General features: G+C 49.8%; 1 protein-coding gene across 3 annotated transcripts in view; it reads left to right on the forward strand.

Annotated features, from left to right (window-relative positions):
- rrm1 (ribonucleotide reductase M1 polypeptide) overlaps positions 1-21,964 on the forward strand; it is a 66,466-nt gene that overhangs the window by 33,400 nt on the left and 11,102 nt on the right. For all 3 annotated transcript variants that reach the window (XM_072477528.1, XM_072477529.1, XM_072477530.1), the window contains 7 exons: positions 4,235-4,318; positions 11,222-11,383; positions 12,093-12,172; positions 13,403-13,604; positions 16,673-16,822; positions 17,245-17,466; positions 20,838-20,914. In XM_072477528.1, the coding sequence (XP_072333629.1) occupies positions 4,235-4,318; positions 11,222-11,383; positions 12,093-12,172; positions 13,403-13,604; positions 16,673-16,822; positions 17,245-17,466; positions 20,838-20,914 (977 nt within the window). The remainder of the gene's footprint in view (positions 1-4,234; positions 4,319-11,221; positions 11,384-12,092; positions 12,173-13,402; positions 13,605-16,672; positions 16,823-17,244; positions 17,467-20,837; positions 20,915-21,964) is intronic.

Genomic DNA, 21,964 nt, shown 5'->3' on the forward strand with positions numbered 1-21,964 from the left:
CAGGTCTTTCATTTGGGGCTTGATTCTAAGACTCAGGTTGCGATCCTGATTAATAAAAGGGTACAATTTGAGGCGGAGGGCACAGTCGTGGATGGGGGTGGCAGGTTCGTTATGGTGAGGGGTAAGCTCGAAGGGGTGAGAGTAGTCCTGGTTAGTGTGTATGCCCCTAATTGGGACGATGTGGATTTTATTAGGAGGATGCTAGGGAAGATCCCCGACTTGGACTTGCGTAAGCTGATCATGGGGGGGGACTTAATACAGTCCTGGACCCGAGCCTGGACGGGTCATGTTCAAGAAACGGGCAGGTTGCCAGCGATGGCAAAGGAACTGAGAGAGTTCATGGAGCAAATGGGGGGAGCAGATCCGTGGTGATTTAGCCGGCCGATGGCGAGGGAGTCCTCGTACTACTCCCACGTCCACAAGGTGTATTCCCGAATTGACTACTTTGTTGTGAGTAGGGACCTGCTGGCCGGAATGGTGGGGGCAGCATATTCGGCAATTGCCATATCGGACCATGCTCTGCACTGGGTAGACCTGCAGTTTTGTAAGGACAGCTTTCAGCGCCCACCATGGAGGCTGGAAGTTGGATTACTCGCGGACGAGGCGGTGTGCGAGAGGCTGAGGAAATGCATGCAGAATTACCTGCAGGTGAACGATACTGGGGAAGTCTCGGCAGCGGTGCTCTGGGAGGCACTGAAGGCAGTGGTGAGAGGGGAGCTGATTTCAATCCGGGCGTACAGGGACAGGACAGATAGGGCAGAGACGGACCGACTGATTAAAGGAATTCTACGGACAGACAGGAGTTACGCAGAATCCCCGAGGCCAGAGTTACTCCGGAAACGACAGAGGCTGCAGGCCGAATTTGGGGTGCTGACTACAGGCAAGGCTGTAGAACAGCTTCGAAAGGTAAAAGGCGCGATTTATGAGCATGGGGAGAAGGCCAGTAGAATGCTTGTGTAACAACTAAGGAAGAGGGAAGCGGCTAGGGAAATAGGGAGGGTAGCGGACGGGGAAGGTAATCTAGTGGGTGATCCAGCAGGGCTGAACAAGGTCTTTAGGGACTTTTATAGGAAGCTGTACACTTCGGAACCACCCAGGGGATTCGGGGGGGGGGGGGGGGGGGGGTGGATGATGAGGCGATTCCTGGACGGACTGACGTTCCCAAGAGTGGAGAGGGACGGACTGGGGGCCCTGGTCAGGATCGAAGAGGTGTTGGGGGGCCTGAAGGCCATGCAGCCGGGTAAAGCCCCAGGGCCGGACGGGTATCCGGTGGAGTTTTAAAAAAAAATTGCCGGGATAGTGAGGCCGGTGCTGGTCAGGGTCTTTAACGAGGCAAGAGACAGAGGGAGTTTACCCCCGACGATGTCGCAGGCCACCATCTCGCTCATTCTGAAACTGGACGAGGACCCGGATCGGTCATACAGGCCGATCTCGTTGATCAACGTAGACGCCAAGTTACTGGCCAAGATTTTGGCGATGACGATTGTGTGCCGCATGTAATTGCGGAGGACCAAACCAGGTTTGTAAAGGGGAGGCAGCTGGTGGCCAACCTAAGAAGGCTGCTCAATGTGATTATGATGCCCCCGGAGAGTAGGGAGGTAGAGATAGTCGTAGCCATGGAAGCTGAAAAGGCTTTTGACCGGGTCGAGTGGGAGTATCTGTGGGAGGTACTAGGACGGTTCGGGGCGGGGTTCATCGACTGGGTTAGGCTATTGTATCAGGCCCCGGAGGCGAGTGTAAGGACGAACAGGTCGACATCGGACTACTTTAGACTGCACCGTGGGACAAGACAGGGCTGCTCTCTCTCCCCACTGCTGTTTGCGCTGGCCATAGAGCCGCTGGCAATTGCACTGAGAGCTTCTAGGGGCTGGAAAGGGCTGGTGGGGGGGGGGGGGGGTTGTAGTAGTAGTGTAACATAGAATTTGGCCGGTTCTCCGGATACAAACTGAACATGGCTAAGAGCGAGTTGTTTGTAATTCAGGCGAGGGGGCAGGAGAGTAGGCTGAAGGGGTTGCCGTTCAGGCTAGTGGGGGAGAGTTTCCGATATTTGGGGATTCAGGTGGCACGGGACTGGGGCAAGTTTCATAAGCTCAACCTGTCCCGACTGGTGGAACGAGTGAGGGAGGAGGTCCGGAGGTGGGATGGGCTCCCGCTGTCATTGGCAGGGAGGGTGCAGACTGTTAAGATGACGATTCTCCCGCGGTTCTTGTTTGTTTTTCAGTGTCTCCCCATCTTTATCCCGCGGTCCTTTAAGAGGCTGAATGAAATTATTCTGGGATTTGTATGGGCAGGGAAGTCCCCGTGGGTGAAGAGGGTGATGCTTGAAAGGAACAGAGGAGAAGGGGGGCTGGCGTTGCCGAACTTCAGCAACTATTACTGGGCGGCAAACGTAGCGATGATCAGGAAATGGATGGTGGGTGCGGGGTCGGTTTAGGAGCGGATGGAGGCTGCTCCGTGCAGGGTCACTAGCTTAGCAGCCCTGGTCACGGCGCCTCTACCGCTTTCGCCGGCACGGTACTCCACCAGCCCAATAGTGATGGTGGCTCTTCGGATCTGGGGCCAGTGGAGGAGGCATGTAGGGGAGGTAAGAGCATCGGTGTAGAGCCCAATCTGCGGCAACCACCGATTTGCCCCGGGGAACATGGACGGGGGGTATCGACTGTGGAGGAGGGCGGGGATTGGGAGGATGGGGGATCTGTTCCTGGAAGGGAGCTTTCTGAGCATGAGGGCGTTGGAGGAGAAGTTTGGGCTGGCGAGAGGGAATGAGTTTAGATACTTGCAGGTGCGGGATTTTGTACACAGACTGGTGCCGTCCTTCTCACGTCTCCCGCCGAAGGGGAGGCAGGACAGGGCAGTTTCTAGGGGAGAGGTGGGAGAGGGTAGAGTTTCTGACATCTACAAAGAGCTAATGGGAGCTGAGGATACGCAGATCGAGGACCTGAAGCTTAAGTGGGAAGAGGAGCTCGGGGGGTGCACCGTGCCCCCACGATGGTGGCCCGGATGAGCAGATTCTTCGGGCTGGAGGACGTGTGCTAGATGCGCCGGAGGGTCGGCTAACCATGTACACATGTTCTGGTCGTGCCCTAAACTCACGGGGTATTGGCAGGGATTCGCAGATGTCATGTCCCGGGTGTTGAAAACTGGGGTGGTAATGAGCCCGGAGGTGGCAGTCTTTGGGGTTTCGGAGGACCCGGGAGTCCAGGAAGAGAGAGAGGCCGGCGTTCTGGCCTTTGCTTCTCTGGTAGCCCGGCGACGAATACTGTTAGCACGGAGGGACTCTGCCCCTGAGGGCTGAGGTATGGCTATCGGACATGGCGAGCTTTCTTGGCCTAGAGAAAGTCAAGTTCGCCTTGAGAGGTTCGCTACTAGGGTTCGCCCGAAGGTGGCAGCCATTTATTGACTTCTTCGCAGAGGAGTAAGCGTCAGCAGGCGGGGGGGGGGGGCTAGGGTAGAGTAGGGGGATATTGAGGCAGGTCCGTGCGTGAACAGAGCTGTGGTTTGCACTATGTTTAATTTGTGTCTTGACTTTTTTTTTGTACTGTACAATGTCACTTTTTCTCTGTCTAAAATAACTCAATAAAATTGTTTGTTAAAAAACAACTCTGATTGCCCACACATGTGGAAACCTCTTTTCTACATCTACCTCATCAGACACCACCTTAAAATTAAATCGGGTCACTTCCTTTAAAGAGCTGCCACCCCTGGACTGAAATTAAATGATTAATCATCTGATGTTTTGCACAGTTCCTTGTTTGTTTTATACATCCAGATCGCCCAAGCCTCTCCGCCTTGATTCACCACAATATTGTTTGGTTTGCAGTGGTTATGACGAGGAGCAATGGTCGGTGAAGTTCTCTGCCGCAACCTCCAGGGCTTTGGACTTAGTGCTGGAAAATGGGATTATTGTAGTCGGGTCTTTGTTGACCGGCATGGACATGATGGGCCGAATGCCGCCGGCCCGTCAAACAACCCTACTTGTGACCTTTTGTGTAAATCCAATTATAATCGTTCCACTATTGGTGGTTGTGCCTTCAGCTGGCTGAGCCCCGAGCTTTGGCATCTTCTCCCTCAACTTCTCTGCCTCCCTTTGACTGAGCGTCACCCATTCTAATCTCCTAATTGGTGTTAACTTTTTGTTTGAAAGTCCTGTGAAGTGCCTCAGCATTACTAGATTAAAGGTGCTACATAAATACAGAAAGTTGCAGAATGGTAACAGCTCCTCTTCTTGTTTCAGACTAATGGAAACAGTAACGGCCTTGTCCCAATGTTGCGGGTTTACAATAACACAGCACGTTACGTGGACCAGGGTGGAAACAAGGTACGTATGTTAATATTGGATCTGTTTACTGTCGGTACAGAGAACTCCCGTTCTGAGACTAAAACACAGCACTGGGTGCAGAAGAGATTTACCAGGATGGTGCCTGGTATGGAGGGCATTAGCTATGAGGAGCGGTTGAATAAACTCGGTTTGTTTTCACTGGAACGACGAAGGTTGAGGGGCGACCTGATAGAGGTCTACAAAATTATGAGGGGCATAGACAGAGTGGATAGTCAGAGGCTTTTCCCCAGGGTAGAGGGGTCAATTACTAGGGGGCATAGGTTTAAGGTGCGAGGGGCAAGGTTTAGAGTAGATGTACGAGGCAAGTTTTTTTTTTACACCGAGGGTAGTGGGTGCCTGGAACTCGCTACCGGAGAAGGTGGTGGAAGCAGGGACGATAGTGACATTTAAGGGGCATCTTGACAAATACATGAATAGGATGGGAATAGAGGGATACGGACCCAGGAAGTGTAGAAGATTGTAGTTTAGTCGGGCAGCATGGTCGGCACGGGCTTGGAGGGCTGAAGGGCCTGTTCCTGTGCTGTACTGTTCTTTGTTCTTTTGTACTGGGTTCTGGTCATTAGAAAGAATAATGGGAAATGCAGATTTGCAGCATCTGGCGTGGGGGAAATAATTCATGTTTCAGGTTATTAACCCCTTCACCAGAACTGGGAGAAGTTAAACATGGAAGAGTTTATATGTGAATACGGAGTGGGTAGCGGGGAGGACAAGTGTGTGTGATTATGGGAGACCGTTTCCTGTTTTTATTAGCTCTGTAATTTGCTTCCTCAAGAGGTGTAATTTTAAAGACTATTCCAGAGTGAGAACGGGAGGTGAATTTGACACCGAACTGTAAGTGGCAACTTAGAAATCTCTCCCAAAAGACCCTGCTGCAGCTCTGAAACTGTCGAAGACAAGATTGATGCTGTTTTTCTCTATAGCTATATGGAGAAATGGGAGGTCACTTGCAGGTTGTGTGCTCAATCCGGAGTAGGATTTCAAAGTTCTACGGGACTGCGTTCATGAGAATGAGGAGTAGGCCATTCGGCCCCTCGAGCGTGCTCTGCCAGTTTCTGACCTTAACAGACTAACCAGAGGAGAAACTCCTCATCCTGGCACTGAAAGGAGACCCTAAATATGTCCTCTAGTTATAGATTTCCCCCGCAGGTGCCCCCCCCCCCCCCCCGGGCAAGAATAGGAGAACAAAATTAGTTTTAATTAGCAGTCTTTGCTGAGTTACCTGGTGTTGCTCCCATCAGTAATTAAGGTCTGTAGTTAACTTCAATCTCTCTTGGGTTTGAGAGATGGTTTGGAGGGCTGCATGGAATGGCCTCTTGCGTGCAGGTATGTACTTTCCAGTTAAATAGGTTCATATGGGTGGCCATTCTTGGAGCTGTAGCTTTAATGAAACTTCTGAGTAAGTGTATCACAAGCTCTTGTTTGTTTTTAGAAACTGGTTTAGGAGATTTAAGTCATTGGCTTGACTGTTGATGAGTCCGAGGATGTGGGAGGGTTCCATGAAGGAAGTAAGAAAACAACAGGCCCATCATCGACAAAATCAGCACCCTTGTAGACAAACACAGGGATGATCATTACTGAACCTAGCTGGGAAGGTGGGTGGAGCACTATCCTGGACCCTAGACAAAGCAGAAATCGTCACTGAAGAAACCTTCAGCGACAGTCCGGACGTTCTTCTCCTCTCTCTCTCTCTCTCTCTCTCTCTCTCTCTCTCTCTCTTTTCCCCCCCCCCCCCAAGGAGGAGCTAGACAACGAGCCTTCCGTCACCGAGCTCAACAAGGAACGAGGCCATTCTTCTCGCCAGCAGTAAAGCTCCAGGAAATTACGACATTCCATAGAGTAGGAAACCGATACTTCTGCCACATTTCCATGAACGTTTGTCCCTGTTGGAAAGAAATGTTTGTGCCTCCAAGGCAATGGAAATTCAAAAATAGTCACCTTGTACAAAATACAGAGGGAAAGCAGGGTCTGCAGCAGTTACCAAGGCATCTCCTTGCTAAGTATTGTGGGGAGGGTCTTTGCTCGCGTTGCTCTGACCAAATTGCAGACCCTGGCATCATGCATTCACCCTGACTCTAGAATCATAGAATTTACAGTGCAGAAGGAGGCCATTCGGCACCGGCCCTTGGAACGAGCACCCTATGCAAGCCCACACCTTCACCCTATCCCAGTAACCCCACCCAACCTTTTTTGGTCACTAAGGGCAATTTATCATGGCCAGTCCACCTAACCTGCACATCTTTGGACTGTGGGAGGAAACCGGAGCACCCGGAGGAAACCCACGCAGACACTGGGAGAACATGCAGACTCCGCACAGACAGTGACCCAGCGGGGAATCGAACCTGGGACCCTGGAGCTGTGAAGCCACTGTGCTACCGTGCTGCCCATTGTGGTTCAGAGCTGGCGGCTCAGCAGTTAATGATTTTCTCACTTCAGCAGTCACAGGAGAAGTGCCGCAAACAGTGCACATCGCTCTGCATTGTTTTCCTAGACCTTGCCAGGGCCTTTGATCTTGTTGAGAGGCAGACCCTTCAAGCTGCTGTGGACAATAGGCTGCTGTCTGACCACCTCGGCACCGTTGCGTCTTTCTTTGAAAATACGCACGGTTTCGTCCATTGCAATTGAGATGCATCGCACCAAGATCAGCAACTGGGTAAAGCAAGGCTGGCACCTATTCTCCTTGCTGCTATTGTGTGTTTTTGGTGACTAAAATGAGGGTGTCCATCTGAATACCAGAGCTGACAGCGAGCTATTCAACTTGGCAAGACTGCATGTATTGAAACCCAAGTGCGTAACGTCCTGGCCCGTGAGCTGTTTGGTGCCATGCTGAAATCCTATCCTCACTTCACCCGCAGCAGCTTGTAGGCCGGCTCTCCCCGGCCTGCAGCGAGTGCGGGCGGACGGTTGGCATCAGGAAGTCCAAAGTTATGGGCCAGGACGGAGAGACACTACCTTCCACCAACATTGACAGCTTCACTCTGGGGGTGGCCAGCAGCTTCACACACCATGGAGTCTACAATTTTCAGCAGCACGTCCCTTAATGCCAAAATCGGCACCAGGATTGCCAAGCTGGCATGTCAAAGTTTAGAGGTAGAGTGGACCAACCGCAAACTCACTGTAAATACAAAGCTCCAAATGCCAGGCTTGCATTCGGCACCCTCCATTACAAGTGGTGAAGCTTGGATCTTGCTCAAAAAGTAGAAACCCATGGGATACAGGGCACTGGCAAACTGGATAAAAGGTTAGCTCAGTAACCAGAAACAAAAGGGTAGCGGTCAATGGATTCCCTTGCGAATGGAAAGTTGTTTCAAGTGGTGTTCCACGCAGCTCGTTGTTGGGACCGTTGCTGTTTGTGTTATACATTAACGATTTGGGCGTGAACGTGGGGGGCACGATTGAGAAATTTACAGGCTACACAAAGATTGGCCGAGAGTGGGTCGTGTAGAGCAGGGTTTTCAAAGTGTGGGGCGTGACCCGCGGGTGGGTCACTGACTGGTATCAGACATGTCATGGAGCCTGTGACTGGCAGCAATTCTGTAATACAGGGAGAAGCCGCTCTACTGTAAAAGCAAGAATTGGAACAAGCCATTGACCCAAGATGAAGCTCCGAGGGTGCAGGATCGTTCTGGCTACCGGCTCTCCAGCGCAGGCGCCCTTGATTCAATCCACCCGATGGGTAGCACAGTGGTTAACACTGCTGCCTCAACAGCGCCAGGGACCCAGGTCTGTGTGGAGTTTGCGCTTTCTCCCCGTGTCAGCGTGGGTTTCCTCCCACAGCCCCAAGATGTGCAGGTTAAGTGGATTGGATAGGCTAAATTGCCCCAACGTGGGGAAATGGGCCTAGGTTAGGGTGCTCTTTCAGAGGGTTGGTGCAGACTCGACGGGCCGAATGGCCTCCTGCACTGTAGGGATCCAATGATCTGGTTCTGAGAAAATCCCCAACCACTTCTCTCAGTGAACCCCCATGCCCCACCCAGTCAGTTAGCAGAGCTGCAATTCGTAGGTGTTGCGCTTTTGTTATAAGCACAAAGCAGCATTTGATTGAAAGCCAGGTACAAAGATATTTCATTTCCATGTCCTTGCAACTGGCTGGATTTTGGGGACTGATATCAAATACAACGGACAGTCGGGAGACCCACTGGGGTTGCCACGCACTGGTCGCGGGTTTGCCTGACGATGAGCAAATATTTCGGTCATTGACAGTTTTTCTTTCAACATACTTCACTTGCAACACATTGGAATAAAATAACTTTTCCACAACATGTTTGCTCTTTGATGCTTTGAATGAGCTTTGTTCTGTATAATTAGAAAGTTCTGAAAAGCAGTTCCGAGGGGGCAGTTTACACTGGTCATGCTGTGCGGGGACTGTGCAAACTCTGTGCCCAAGTTCCCCAGGTATTGATGATGGGAGCTGGTGGTTTGCATTAGACATCATATTTTCAACAAGGAGTTTGGAGCTGTTGTTGAACTGCTTGTGAAAATCGGAACATTTGTAAAACTTTAGGCTGGCGTGGAAAAGGGAATATCGCTGTAGCTCGCTGGTGACCTGAATCTTTGAGCCTGGGGTGGGGTGCTAACGGGGACTGGTGGGCACTGGGAGGGAGGAGAGGTACCTGGCAGGAAGCTGCAGCTGCTTCCTGCGAGTCTTTGTCTCCGTTTCACACCTGGATTACACAGGAGAAGAAGTGTTTAGAGCCCGAGACCGAGCACCCAGTGAAAATCAGCCATTCGTTGAACATGTACAAAATGCTCTCCCGCCAAGATGGCTGATTTAAGGCAGAATACTTCCAGTATCTCTCATGAGTAACTATTTTTCAGGTGTGACCCTGGACAGTGAGCTTTTGTAGGTGGGAGGACGTCACAGGCATGTCTGATCCCGCCCTCGCTCGATGCCGACAAATTCAAAGCATCAGCGGCTATTGGCCAGTGAATAAGAACAGGAAAACTCCCTCCCTCGCCTGGGTCAGGAAAGCTTCAGTGTCCCAAACACTGTCTTGACTCAGGATAGACTGGGTAAAGGGACGTGCAGTGGGTCCTGAAGATTGCTCGACGTGGGTGTCCCGAGGTCGGTCAGTTGGCAAAAGTGACTGCCAGCGGAAAAGAGTTTGAAAAACACTGGTGTAGAGGATAGCTATAATTTGAAACGATATAGATGGGTTGGTGGAGTGGGCGATAAAGTGACAGGTGGATTTTAACACCAAGAAGTGTGAGGTCATGCATTTGGGGAGGTCAAACAGCTGTAGGGAGTACACAATAAATGGGAATATACGAAGGTGAAGTGAGGTCTTGGTACACCGGTCCCTAAAGGCAGCAGTTCATGTAGACAAGGTTGTAAAGAAAGCAATGGAATGCTCTCCTTCATTGGCAGAGGTATAGAATATAAAAGTAAGGATATAATGTTGGAATTGTATAAAACACTGATGAGGCCACAACTGGAGTATTGTGTGCAGTTCTGGTCACCACATTACAGGAAGGACGTTATTGTTCCGGAGACAGTGCAGAGGAGATTTACAGGAATGTTGCCAGGGCTGGAAAAGTGTAGCTACGAGGCGAGATTGGATAGATTGGGGTTATTTTCTTTGGAAAAAATGGCTGAGGGGTGACATAATTGAAGGGAAGAGATAGTGGACAGGATAAAATTGTTTCCCTTGGTGGAGAATTCTAGAACCAGGGGACATAGATTCTTTTAAAACAAAATAAATTTGGGAGTACTCAATTATTTTTTTTCCAATTAAAGGGCAGTTTAACGTGACCAATGCACCTACCCTGCACATCTTTAGGATATGGAGGTGAGACCCATGCAGACATGGGGAGAATGCGCAAACTCCACACGGACAGTGACCCAGAGCTGGGATCGAAGCTGGGTCCTCAGCCGGGTGCTAACCACTGCGCCACCGTGCCACCCTTGGGGACATAGATTCAAGATAAGTCGCAGGAGGTGTAGAGGGGACACGAGGAAAATCATTTCTATGTAGTGGGAGTCTGGAATTCACTGCCCGGGTTGTGGAGGTAGAGACCCTAAAAATATCTGGGTGTGGCAGTGTGCGCGGGTGGGGCAGTGTGCGCGGGTGGGGCAGTGTGCGCGGGTGGGGCAGTGTGCGCGGGTGGGGCAGTGTGCGCGGGTGGGGCAGTGTGCGCGGGTGGGGCAGTGTGCGCGGGTGGGGCAGTGTGCGCGGGTGGGGCAGTGTGCGCGGGTGGGGCAGTGTGCGCGGGTGGGGCAGTGTGCGCGGGTGGGGCAGTGTGCGCGGGTGGGGCAGTGTGCGCGGGTGGGGCAGTGTGCGCGGGTGGGGCAGTGTGCGCGGGTGGGGCAGTGTGCGCGGGTGGGGCAGTGTGCGCGGAGATCCCCAGCATGTTCTCTTGATTCAGCAGCAACTCCTGGCTGGTTCACGTGAGCTGAATGGATGACAGCCATGGGCGGTCTATGCGTAGGAAGTCCTTCCTGTTGACCGAGTGCCCTGAGTCGAGCAGTCAGGAAGGGTGTGGAAAAAGCAGAGGGCGACGGAAGTGAACAGACAGCGGAATTCAGCAGAATGAAAAGGCGTCAGTCGGCCATGGGCCAACACTACTTGGCTGTGCCAGCTGTGGGCGGGGCTGTCGATCGTGACCATGACCCAGTCTATGTTCAATTCAGAATTGACGTATACCACGGGGTTGTCCATTGTCTTCTGAGATGGTTGGATGCCTACTAGTAATTTGTACAAGATTTAAGAATGGCCAGTCTTGGAGCTGTGGTTTAAATGAAGCTTGAGAATAAATGGTATCGCAAGTGCTTGTTGGATTCTAGCAGCTGGGTTCAGGAGGTTAGAGGGTCGTAACGTGTGGTGCAGCTTGGCTGTTTGCAATGTTGGAACTAACCTGAGAATTTGCTGTGCTTTTTGGCTGCAGAGACCAGGGGCCTTTGCCATTTACCTGGAACCCTGGCACATGGATGTCTTTGACTTCTTGGAGCTAAAGAAGAACACTGGGAAGGAGGAGCAGCGAGCCCGTGATCTGTTTTATGCACTTTGGATTCCGGATCTCTTCATGAAGCGGGTAGAGAGCAATCAGGTAAGCAGCTTGAGATGATGGTCAAGGGCCTGCCGAACAGGAAGTCCAAGTGCTGGGATAAGACCGCTTACTGAGTTGCTAATAAGAAAATCATCTGTTTCTAGAGTGCCTTTCCCAACCTCTGATGTGATTTACTGCCAATTAAATACTTTTGAACTGTACTCCGTGTTGCAATGTAGGAACTGTGACAAATCTGCACATAGGACGCTCCCACAAACAGCAATGCAAAGGTGACCATTTTGGCCCATTTGATTGATTTAATTTGCTTTATAGTTATTCCTCAATCAAAATAATTATTAGTGAGAACACAGAACACCGCTGCTCTGAAACTTTGACATGCCCAAGAGGGCAGGTGGCGCTCGTGTTTAAAGGCTCATCTGAAATATGGCACCTCCAGCAGTGCAGTGCTCCCTCAGTATTGCTTCGTCCATAAGGGTCTGCGCCCCCGTTGCTGACAACTCATCTTCTTCCCCCCCCCCCCCACTCGCCCAAACAGCTGACAATGCAGTGTGTCCCTCAGTTGCTGGATTATGGGATGGGCCTTGAACCGACAACTTTGAACAGAATGGAGTGGCTTCACACAACCTGAGCAGACGGAGGATGGTCAGATTGGAACAAGGAATTAGTATTTGAGATGTAGTGCAGTGAATGGGCTCCATTTGTACTGTAGCTTCTTTTCACATTGAACTCATCGCTCCGATTTTTGCAGGACTGGTCTCTGATGTGTCCCCACGATTGTCCAGGCCTGGATGAAACCTGGGGAGAAGAGTTTGAGACTCTGTATGAGAGGTAAGAAGGCAATTCAGCCAGGAAAGAGAGGATCTAGCTAGGTTTAGCATACCTGAAACAATAACTTGCAATCTATCACTGGGGATGCAGTACAGGTGGGGACGGGTATGTCACCTGTGTATCACTGGGGTACAGTACTGGTGGGGACGGGTCTGTCACTCTGTAACACTGGAGTACTGGGGTACAGTACTGGTGGGGACAGGTCTGTCACTATAACACTGGGGTACAGTACTGGTGGGGTCGGGTCTGTCACTGTGTAACACTGGAGAACAGTACTGGTGGGACGAGTCTGTCACTGTATAACACTGGGGAACAGTACTGGTGGGGACTGGTCTGTCACTGTAACACTGGGGTACAGTACTGGTGGGGACGGGTCTGTCACTATAACACTGGGGTACAGTACTGGTGGGGACAGGTCTGTCACTATAACACGGGGGTACAGTACTGGTGGGGACGGGTCTGTCACTATATAACACTGGGGTACAGTACTGGTGGGGACGGGTCTGTCACTGTATAATACTGGGGTACAGTACTGGTGGGGACAGGTCTGTCACTATAACACGGGGGTAGAGTACTGGTGGGGACGGGTCTGTCACTGTATAACACTGGGGTACAGTACTGGTGGGGACGGGTCTGTCACTGTATAACGCTGGGGTACAGTACTGGCGGGGACGGGTCTGTCACTGTATAACACTGGAGAACAGTACTGGTAGGGACGGGTCTGTCACTGTATAACACTGGGGTACAGTACTGGTGAGGACGGGTCTGTCACTGTATAACACTGGGGTACAGTACTGGTGGGGACGGGTCTGTCACTGTATAACACTGGGGTACAGTACTGGTAGGGACGGGTCTGTCACTGTATAACACTGGGGTACAGTACTGGTAGGGACGGGTCTGTCACTGTATAACACTGGTTTAGTCCAGGTTAATGTGGATTCTTGGACTGTAACAAATTTTGCTATTGGTAAATAAAGCTGGATGGCAATTTAGCCAAATCAACCTTTGTTGATCTTTGTCACAAGTAAGTTTGTTATTTAGTTCCACTCTGTTCTCGTCTCTCGATTTCCTTCCTATCCCCTTCCATCCAGCCACCTAGCTAACCCTAACCTGTTGTAGACCTGTTTCTGCCAAAAGTGTATTGGTTGAAATGGGCAGAGCTGATCTTCAGACTAACCAGTGAATGTATTGAAATATTGGCTATGAACAGACAAGCCTTCTCTCCTACAGGTACGAGCAAGAAGGACGTGCACGCAAGGTGGTGAAGGCACAACAGCTGTGGTACGCGATCATAGAGTCGCAGACAGAGACAGGAACGCCCTATATGGTTTATAAAGATGCCTGCAATAGGAAGAGTAACCAGCAGAATCTGGGCACCATCAAAAGCAGCAACCTCTGCACTGAGATTGTGGAATATACCAGCAATAATGAGGTGAGCTTAGTGCACCCATCACCCTGTTAACCTGTGAAATGCTGATCCAGCTCCAATGGAAACCAGTTAAAATCACCGCAGTGTGATCAAGTGTTTTTCATTAAACTCCCGTTAATTGAGAGCAGCATTCTGCTGCTGTTAAACATAAAGAACTTGCATTAATTGTACAACAGCCAATGCAGTACTTGGAGGGTAGTCACTAACGTAGGGAATGCAGCAGCTGATTTACACAGCAGGATCCCACAAACAGCGTCCAAGTAATCTCTTCAAGATGCTACCTAGTCACACCCTTACCACTGTACTGGTAGTGTCAGCCAGCAATTTTCACCCCATCAGCTTCTGCATTCAAAGGATTATACATCGATGCTTGGATACATAGAAGATAGCAGCAGGGGGAGGCCTTTTGGCCCTTCGAGCCTGCTCCGCCATTTATCACCATCATCCAACTCAATAGCCTAATCCTGCTTTCTCCCCAGATTATCCTCTGCCAGTTCCGCCAGCTTGAAGCCACCACCAAGCACACCTCCCCCTGTCGGCATTCCGCAGGGACAAATCCTCCGGGATACCCTGATCCATTCCTCTGCAGAGCGACACTGGTTAGCACTGCTGCCTCACAGCGCCAGGGATCCAGGTTCAATTCCAGCCTCCGGTGACTGTGCGGATTCTGCACGTTCTCCCCGTGTGTGCGTGGGTTTCCTCCGGGTGCTCTGATTTCCTCCCACAGTCGATGATGTGCAGGTTAGGTGGATTGGCCATGATAAATTGCCCCTTAAATGTACAAAAGGTTGGTGGGGCTGCGGGAGGGGGCCTTGTGGGCTGCTCTTTCAGAGGGTCAGTGTAGACTCGCTGGGCTGAATGGCCTCCTTCCGCACTGAAGGGATTCTATGAAATCACCCCCTCACCCCTACCCACAGCACCTTGCCATGCAATCGCAGAAGGTACAGCACCTGCTTCTGTCTCCTCTGCCTCTATCTCCTCCCTGCTCCCCATCCAAGAGCCTAAACACTTGAGGTGAAGCAGTGCTTCACGTGCACCTCCATCACTCGGGTCAATTGAATTTGCTGCTCCCAATGTGGTCTACTCTACATTGGAGAGTCAACGCAGACTGGGTGATTGCTCGGCAGAACGCCTTGTTGCTTGCCATTTCAACACCATCCTCCGTGTGTCCGTCCTGCTTCAATGTTCCAGTGAAGCCCAGCTTAAATTGGAGGTACCTGCACGCCCTCTTCCGATTAGGCACGTTACAGCCGTCCGGACTCAGCATTGAGTTCTGACTGAGAACTCTCCTTCACCGCCACCCCAGTTTTACTTCCGTTTATTTTCATTTATTGATTCATTTTTTTCATCCCCCTTTTCATAGGAATTAGGAGCAGTTCAGCCCTTCGAGCCTGCTCCGCCATTGGCTGATCGCTTCCTGGCCTCAAATCCAACCCCCTACCTGTTCCCCATTAACCCCTTTTCCTATCAGAAATATATCCATCTCCTGCTTGAACCATTTAATGATTCGGACTCCACCACACTATGGGGCAGCGAGTTCCACAGATTCCCCACCCTCTGCGAGAAGTAGTTCCTCCTCATCTCAGTTCTAATCCTACTGCCTCTCAACCTGTATCGCTCGTTCTAGATTGCCCTACGAGAGGGAGCATTTGGTCCATGTTTACTTATCAATTCCTTTTCGTATCTTTTTATATATAAATTTAGAGTACACAATTATTTTTTTTTCCAATTAAGGGGTGATTTAGCATGGCCAATCCACCTAGCCTGCACATCTTTGGGTTGTGGGGGCGAAACCCACGCAAACATGGGGAGAATGTGCAAACTCCACACGGACAGTGAGGTGGAGGTGTGGGTTTAGGTAGGGTGCTCTTTCCAAGGGCAGGTGCAGACTCGATGGGCCGAATGGCCTCCTGCACTGTAAATTCTAGGATTCTATTGTGATTCTATGCCCAATCTATATCCATCTGTAAAATCTTTATCTCATCTTCATAGAACATACAGTGCAGAAGGAGGCCATTCGGCCCATCGAGTCTGCACCGACCCACTTAATCCCTCACTTCCACCCTATCCCCGTAACCCAATAACCCCTCCTAACCTTTTTGGTCACTCTAAGAGCAATTTAGCATGGCCAATCCACCTAACCAGCATGTCTTTGGACTTGTGGGAGGAAACTGGAGCACCCGGAGGAAACCCACGCAGACACGGGGAGAACGTGCAGACTCCGCACAGACAGTGACCCAGCGGGTAATCGAACTTGGGACCCTGGCGCTGTGAAGCCACAGTGCTAACCACTTGTGCTACTATGCTGTCTGCTTTCCCACCTATTTTAGTATCATCTGAAAAAAGTGCTATGTTACGCTCTGTCCCTGCTTGCAGATCATTTCTATCGATTGTAAACAGCTGAGGTCCGAGGACTGACCCCTGCGGCACCCGCTAGTTACAGTTCACCGGCCAGAGAAGGATCCATTTATCCCGACCCTCTGCTTTCTGTCAGTCAGCCAATCCTCAATCCAATCTAATATTCAACCCCCAACCCCCTGCGATCTCACCTTCTGGATCAATCTGTTATGCGGTATTTAATCCCGTTTTTCATCTTGTTACCACTATAGCTCATTGGCTGTAGCACAATATGTTCAGTTAAAAGCATTACAACAGTTTTAGAAGCTGCCCATATGTTCTCTGATATTGTGACGAATGTGACATAACTCATTTGACAGGGAATCAGTTTTTGCTAATTGTTTACGTCAAAGTAATTTTCTAATTTCTGGTTGACTATTGGTGCAAACCTCGTTTTAATGGACACTGATTGTTCCTTTTCCTTGCCTCCGAGGCTCGGGTGTGACACAGCAAAGACTGTGTTCAGTGAACGTGGCTAACGTTAATTCAGTGGCACCACGTGTTGGGCTCGTGCTTTGTGTTTATCCGAACCACACAAACCCGGTGCCATTACTCGCATGGTCACTGGTGAAGCTGTTTGCGGAGTTCATCATTGCTGGGGATGTGTTAAGTGTTTAATATACATTGTTGTAGGATACACGAGGCCATTCATCTGGTTTGCTTTTTGTTGGCAGGTTGCAGTTTGTAACTTGGCTTCCGTGGCGTTGAATATGTACGTCACTGCAGATCGTACCTACGACTTCAAAAAGCTGGCTGACGTCACACGGGTGGTTGTTCGAAACCTGAATAAAATCATTGAAGTGAACTACTATCCAATTCCAGAGGTAAATTAGGAGTTAGCAGTATGGCGAATCCTGCTCTACAATTAGGGGTGAGGGCCAAAGGGTGTGTACACCTTGGGCAGGTGGTCACATAGGGGGCAACGGTTTGATGTAATGGCGTCAGGAACTCTGCAAGAATTGGGTTACAAAGCGGGAAGTGGGATTAAGGTGGATAGCTCATTTGTGGATGGTTCAGATACACTGGACTGATTGACCTCCTCCTGTGCATAAACTTTCTGCTGTTTCTGAAGTTGATTTCTGAACAGAATTGGGCGGCTTTGGGTTTGACGAGCACAGGAACCGGCTCTTCCAGCCAATGTGAGCAGCGGGGCTGTGGCTGGAGTCTGGAATATCGCTGATGGAACAGTAGAAATCAGATGGTTTGAGATGAGTGTTTAACCTTGCATTGCACGGCTTGTTTTAAGGCGGAATATTCTAACAAGAAACATCGGCCGATCGGAATTGGAGTTCAGGGACTGGCAGACACCTTCATCCTGATGCGCTACCCGTTTGAAAGCGAAGAAGCACAAAAACTCAACATCCAGATCTTTGAGACCATTTACTATGCAGCTCTGGATGCGAGCTGTGACCTGGCCAAGGAACTGGGCCCTTATGACAGTTACCAGGGCTGCCCTGTCAGCAAGGGGGTGAGTGATTTGTTATCGTAGTCGTGAGCCTTGGCTTTCTTATGTCCTTGGTTAGTATAAATATCGATTGTGGGACTCGACACTTGGTAAACTTTACCTTTGATTAAACATTCTCCTAGCTAAACACAGGCCAAGGCTGAGCCTGGGGCTTCGCATAGAATCACCCCTCCAGTAGATCTGTGATCATGTGAGCTTACATCATCGATGTGGGTGATCTAGCTACATTTCATTAACCCTTTACACTGCCAGGGGTTGTTGCGGGGCTATTGCCTTTAGCACAATATGTTCCTGGTATAACCTTGGTGCTCCTCCAGTTCCTGTTACTTATCTGGCTTCTATTTTATAACCATCCAGATTCCTGTCACTTGTGTGTTTTGTTTACGCTTGGGCATCGAAGGCGAGACTGGAATTTATTGTCCGCCGCTAGTTGCTCTGAAACGTGGTGGTGGGCTGCCTCCTTAACAATTGAGGGTCTTTTTGGATGCACTTTCCATAAGAACGAGGAGCAGGAGTGGTCAATTCAGCCCTCAAGCCTGCTCCGCCATTCAGTACGATTATGGCTGGTCTCATCTCGGCCTCAACTATCTCCTCAAATTTACTCAATGTCTGGCTTCCATTTTATTACTCAGTGACCCGGCATCCATTGCACTCTTGCGGTGGGGAATTCTACAGATTTATGGCCCTAAGGGCCAATTTAGCATGGTCAATCCACCGAACCTGCACATCTTTGTGGGGGTGAGACCCGCGCAGACTCGGGGAGAATGTGCAAACTCCACGCAGCCCGGGCCCTCGGTGCCGTGAGGCAGCAGTGCTAACCACTGCGCCACCGTGCTGCCCCAGATTCCTGACCTTTTGAGAAGTAATTTCTCCTCGTCTCTGTTTTGAATATGATACCCCTTATCCTAAAACTATGGCCACTCGGTCTAGATTGCCCCACGAGAGGAAACATCCTCACCGTCTCTTGTCATCTTGTATACCATAATTAGATCTCCCATTCTTCTGAACCAAAGTGCTTGCCACAGCCTGTGGATGGGACATGGGTGGGTAGCAGGGAGGATGCAGCGTTCCCAATCGTGGGAAAAGCGCCCAGCAGCCACCACAGGAATTTAAGTTGAGAATGGTGGCTGTTCCGGCTTTAAAATGAGAACCAAATGAGACTGTGTGGAGTCTTGCATGAGCAAGTCATGCACTCTGCATATACAAGTGATGTCAAGCGCCCTCCATGTACGTGATTTTGGCACCAAATCTTGCAGAGCTTCTTCCATTTTGCAGCTGCAAGGCAAGAGGGCTGTGAAGATGGATTGTTTGTTGCAAGGAAGAGATGGCCGGAGACAGAAAATAGGTAGTGTACCTACTGGTCAGGATCTCCCATCTGAATTTGCTGGAGAGAGCTGCTCAGGAGTCCACGCAGGACAGCAGTGCTCGTGTCAGCCCTGTACAGAGCCTCCGGGCCTCTGGTTAACAGCCTGGAAGGAAGGAGTTTGAAAAACACTTCTGAATCTATAGAGCATAGGCCTACCCTGCTCAATCTCTTCATAAGACTAACCCGTCATCTCGGGAATCAATCTAGCAAGCCTCCTCTGAGCTGCCTCCGATGCACCAATATCGGACGGCGTGGTGTCACAGCAGTTAGCATTGCTCCCTCACAGCGCTGGGGACCTGGGCTCAATTCGAGCCTTGGATGACTGCTTGTCTGTGTGGAGTTTGCGCATCCTCCCCGTGTCTGCGCGGGTTTCCTCCGGGTGCTCCAGTTTCTTCCCACAGTCCAAAGATGTACTGGTTAGGTGGATTTGCCATGTTGAATTGCCCCTACGTGTCCAAAGGTTAGGAGGTGGGTTACGGGGATAGGGCGGGGTGTGGGCCTATATAGCCGCTCTTTCAGAGGTCAGACTCGATGGGCCGAATGGCCTTCTGCACTGTATGGATTCTATGATTCTATTGTATCCCTTAAGTAACGGGATCAAAACTGTTCACAATATTCCAGGTGTGGTCTCACCAATGCTTTGTACTGTTGCAGCAACACTTCCCTACTTTTCTTTAAAAAAATAAATAAATTTAGAGTACCAATCCACCTACCCTGCACATCTTTTGGGTTGTGGGGATGAGACCCACGCAGACACGGGGAGAATGTGCAAACTCCACACGGACAGTGACCCAGAGCCGGGATCGAACCCGGATCCTCGGTGCCGGGAGGCAGCAGTGCTACCACTGTGCCACCGTGCTGACCCTCTTCCCTAACTTTTATAATCTGTCCCATTATCCATAAATTCCATTTACCTTCCATATTATCTGTTTGTTACCTGCATGCTAGTTTTCTGTGATTCATACACAAGGCACACCGATCCCTCTGCACCAAAACACCGGGACGTTTCCCTCCATTTCGATAATCAGTTACCGTTCTTATTTTTCTGACCAAAATGGATAACCTTGCATGAATCCCAGTTAAACCCCACCTGCAAAATGTTGGTCCACTCTCCTAATTGATCTGTATCTGTTTGTAGATTTCTTATTTCCTCATTGCAACTTACTATCCCACCTATTTTAGTGTCATCTGCAAATTTGGCAGGCGAACCTTCTATCCCTGTATCCAAGTCATTAATACAGATTGTAAATAGCTGGAGCCCCAGGACCGAACTCTGTGGTACCCCACTAGTTACATCTTGCCAACCAGAAAAAAAACCATTTATCCCCACTCTGCCTTCTGTCGATTAGCCAGTCCTGTGTCCAAGCTAAGAAATTACCCCTAAACCCATGTGATCTTACCTTGTGTAGTAACCTTTAGTGCGACACATTATCAAACACCTTCTGGAAGTCCAGATATACTACATCTACAGCATCCCCATTATCCGCTTGGCTTGTTACATCGCAAAGAAATCACTTCTACTGCTCCTCGTTCTTTATTTCCTGATTTTAGAATAAGATTTTGAAATTCTCTGTGTCCTCTGGATCATTAGTTCAGGCCTGTGGATTACTAATTCAGCCATATAACCACTGCACTACTGTATCCAATTGACTAATCTAAGCCAAGGTGCATGGGATTATATCATGGTATGGATAATAATCCAATGGTTCGTCCTGTGTGAGGTCTGACTGATTTGTATGCTGTGTGATTGATATGTTTGCCAATACTTGCTCACAAATTGGAAGTGCTGCAGGGCAGCTTGTTTGAAACCATGTGAGAGTGCAGCATGGGTTAGATACAGAATAAAGTGCCCTCTACACTTCTCTACCTGACACTGCAATGCCCCATGTGGTAGTAAACTGAGTGCACAGGGTGCTCCGCAATAATGAGCATGTGCCAGCGTTTTCCAGATTGATGCGTTGTTCTGTACTAACCACAAAATAACCCATTCTGACGACTCCGCTTTCAGATCCTTCAGTACGACATGTGGAACGTCACGCCCACTGACCTCTGGGACTGGAAGGAGCTGAAGGTGAAAATTGCAAAGTAGGTTTCCAAAAATAATTTTGGACGGGTGTAGGGAGCTGAGGGATATCGGGGTGAAGGTGGGTTGGGGGAATAGGTGGGGCTGGGGGATATTTTGTTGCTCTTTCTCCTCTATTTTAATATCAGTGTATACCTAATATCTTTGGCGATCTATTCATTAGTCCAATTAGACTTCGATATTCATTCTCCCTCTTTTCTCTTTCTTTCTTTCTCCCTCTGTTTTCTCTCTCTCTCTCTCTCTCTCTCTCTATTTTCTCTCTCTCTCTTCTCTTTCCCCCCCCCCCCCCCCCGGCTATGCCTGGCCCAAATTTGGAGGTTATTGCTGATATTTTGGTATTTATCCCAAACCCTAACCCTTTTTTTTTTTTCTCTTAAATTTAGTTACCCAATTACTTTTTTTTTCAATTAAGAGACAATTTAGCGTGGTCAATCCACCTAGCCTGCACATCTTTAGGTTGTGGGGGTGAAACCCACGCAAACACTGGGAGAATGTGCAAACTCCACACGGACAGTGACCCAGAGCCGGGATCGAACCTGGGACCTCGGCACCGTGAGGCTGCAGGGCTAACCACTGCGCCACTGTGCTGCCCTTTCCCAACCCCTTATAGAATCATTTAATTAGAAACATGTTTCACTTCTGCGTTCCCCGAGCCCCTTCCTCTGTCTGTGTATCTGCCCCTATCCCTTTGTGAATATTTCTAGTGAGTGTATATCCATTCACTTCTCGTAGCTCTGCAATACTTTTTTTAAAAAAAAGATGTGTCCATTAGATATGCGTTTACAAATTCCCTAGAAATTTCCGTAATCCTAGTCAACCGTGACCTGCCCTATACAAAGCCACCGCAACTTTCTATTTACCCATGATTAATGCTCCCCTAATGTGACGTCTAGCGATCAATCAGCCGTTAATACAAAGCCAGTGGGTCTGCAGCTATCTGGTTTAGAAGGCGAGAGAGTTGGTCTCAAGCTCAGGCCATTTGAACTCATTGAACTGCAAATTCTTTGCACCAGAGATGAGAGGGAAAGTATCGGGTTATGGAGAAAGAGCAG

Source organism: Scyliorhinus torazame, chromosome 15 (assembly GCF_047496885.1).
Source record: "Scyliorhinus torazame isolate Kashiwa2021f chromosome 15, sScyTor2.1, whole genome shotgun sequence".
Taxonomy (NCBI): Eukaryota; Metazoa; Chordata; class Chondrichthyes; order Carcharhiniformes; family Scyliorhinidae; genus Scyliorhinus; species Scyliorhinus torazame.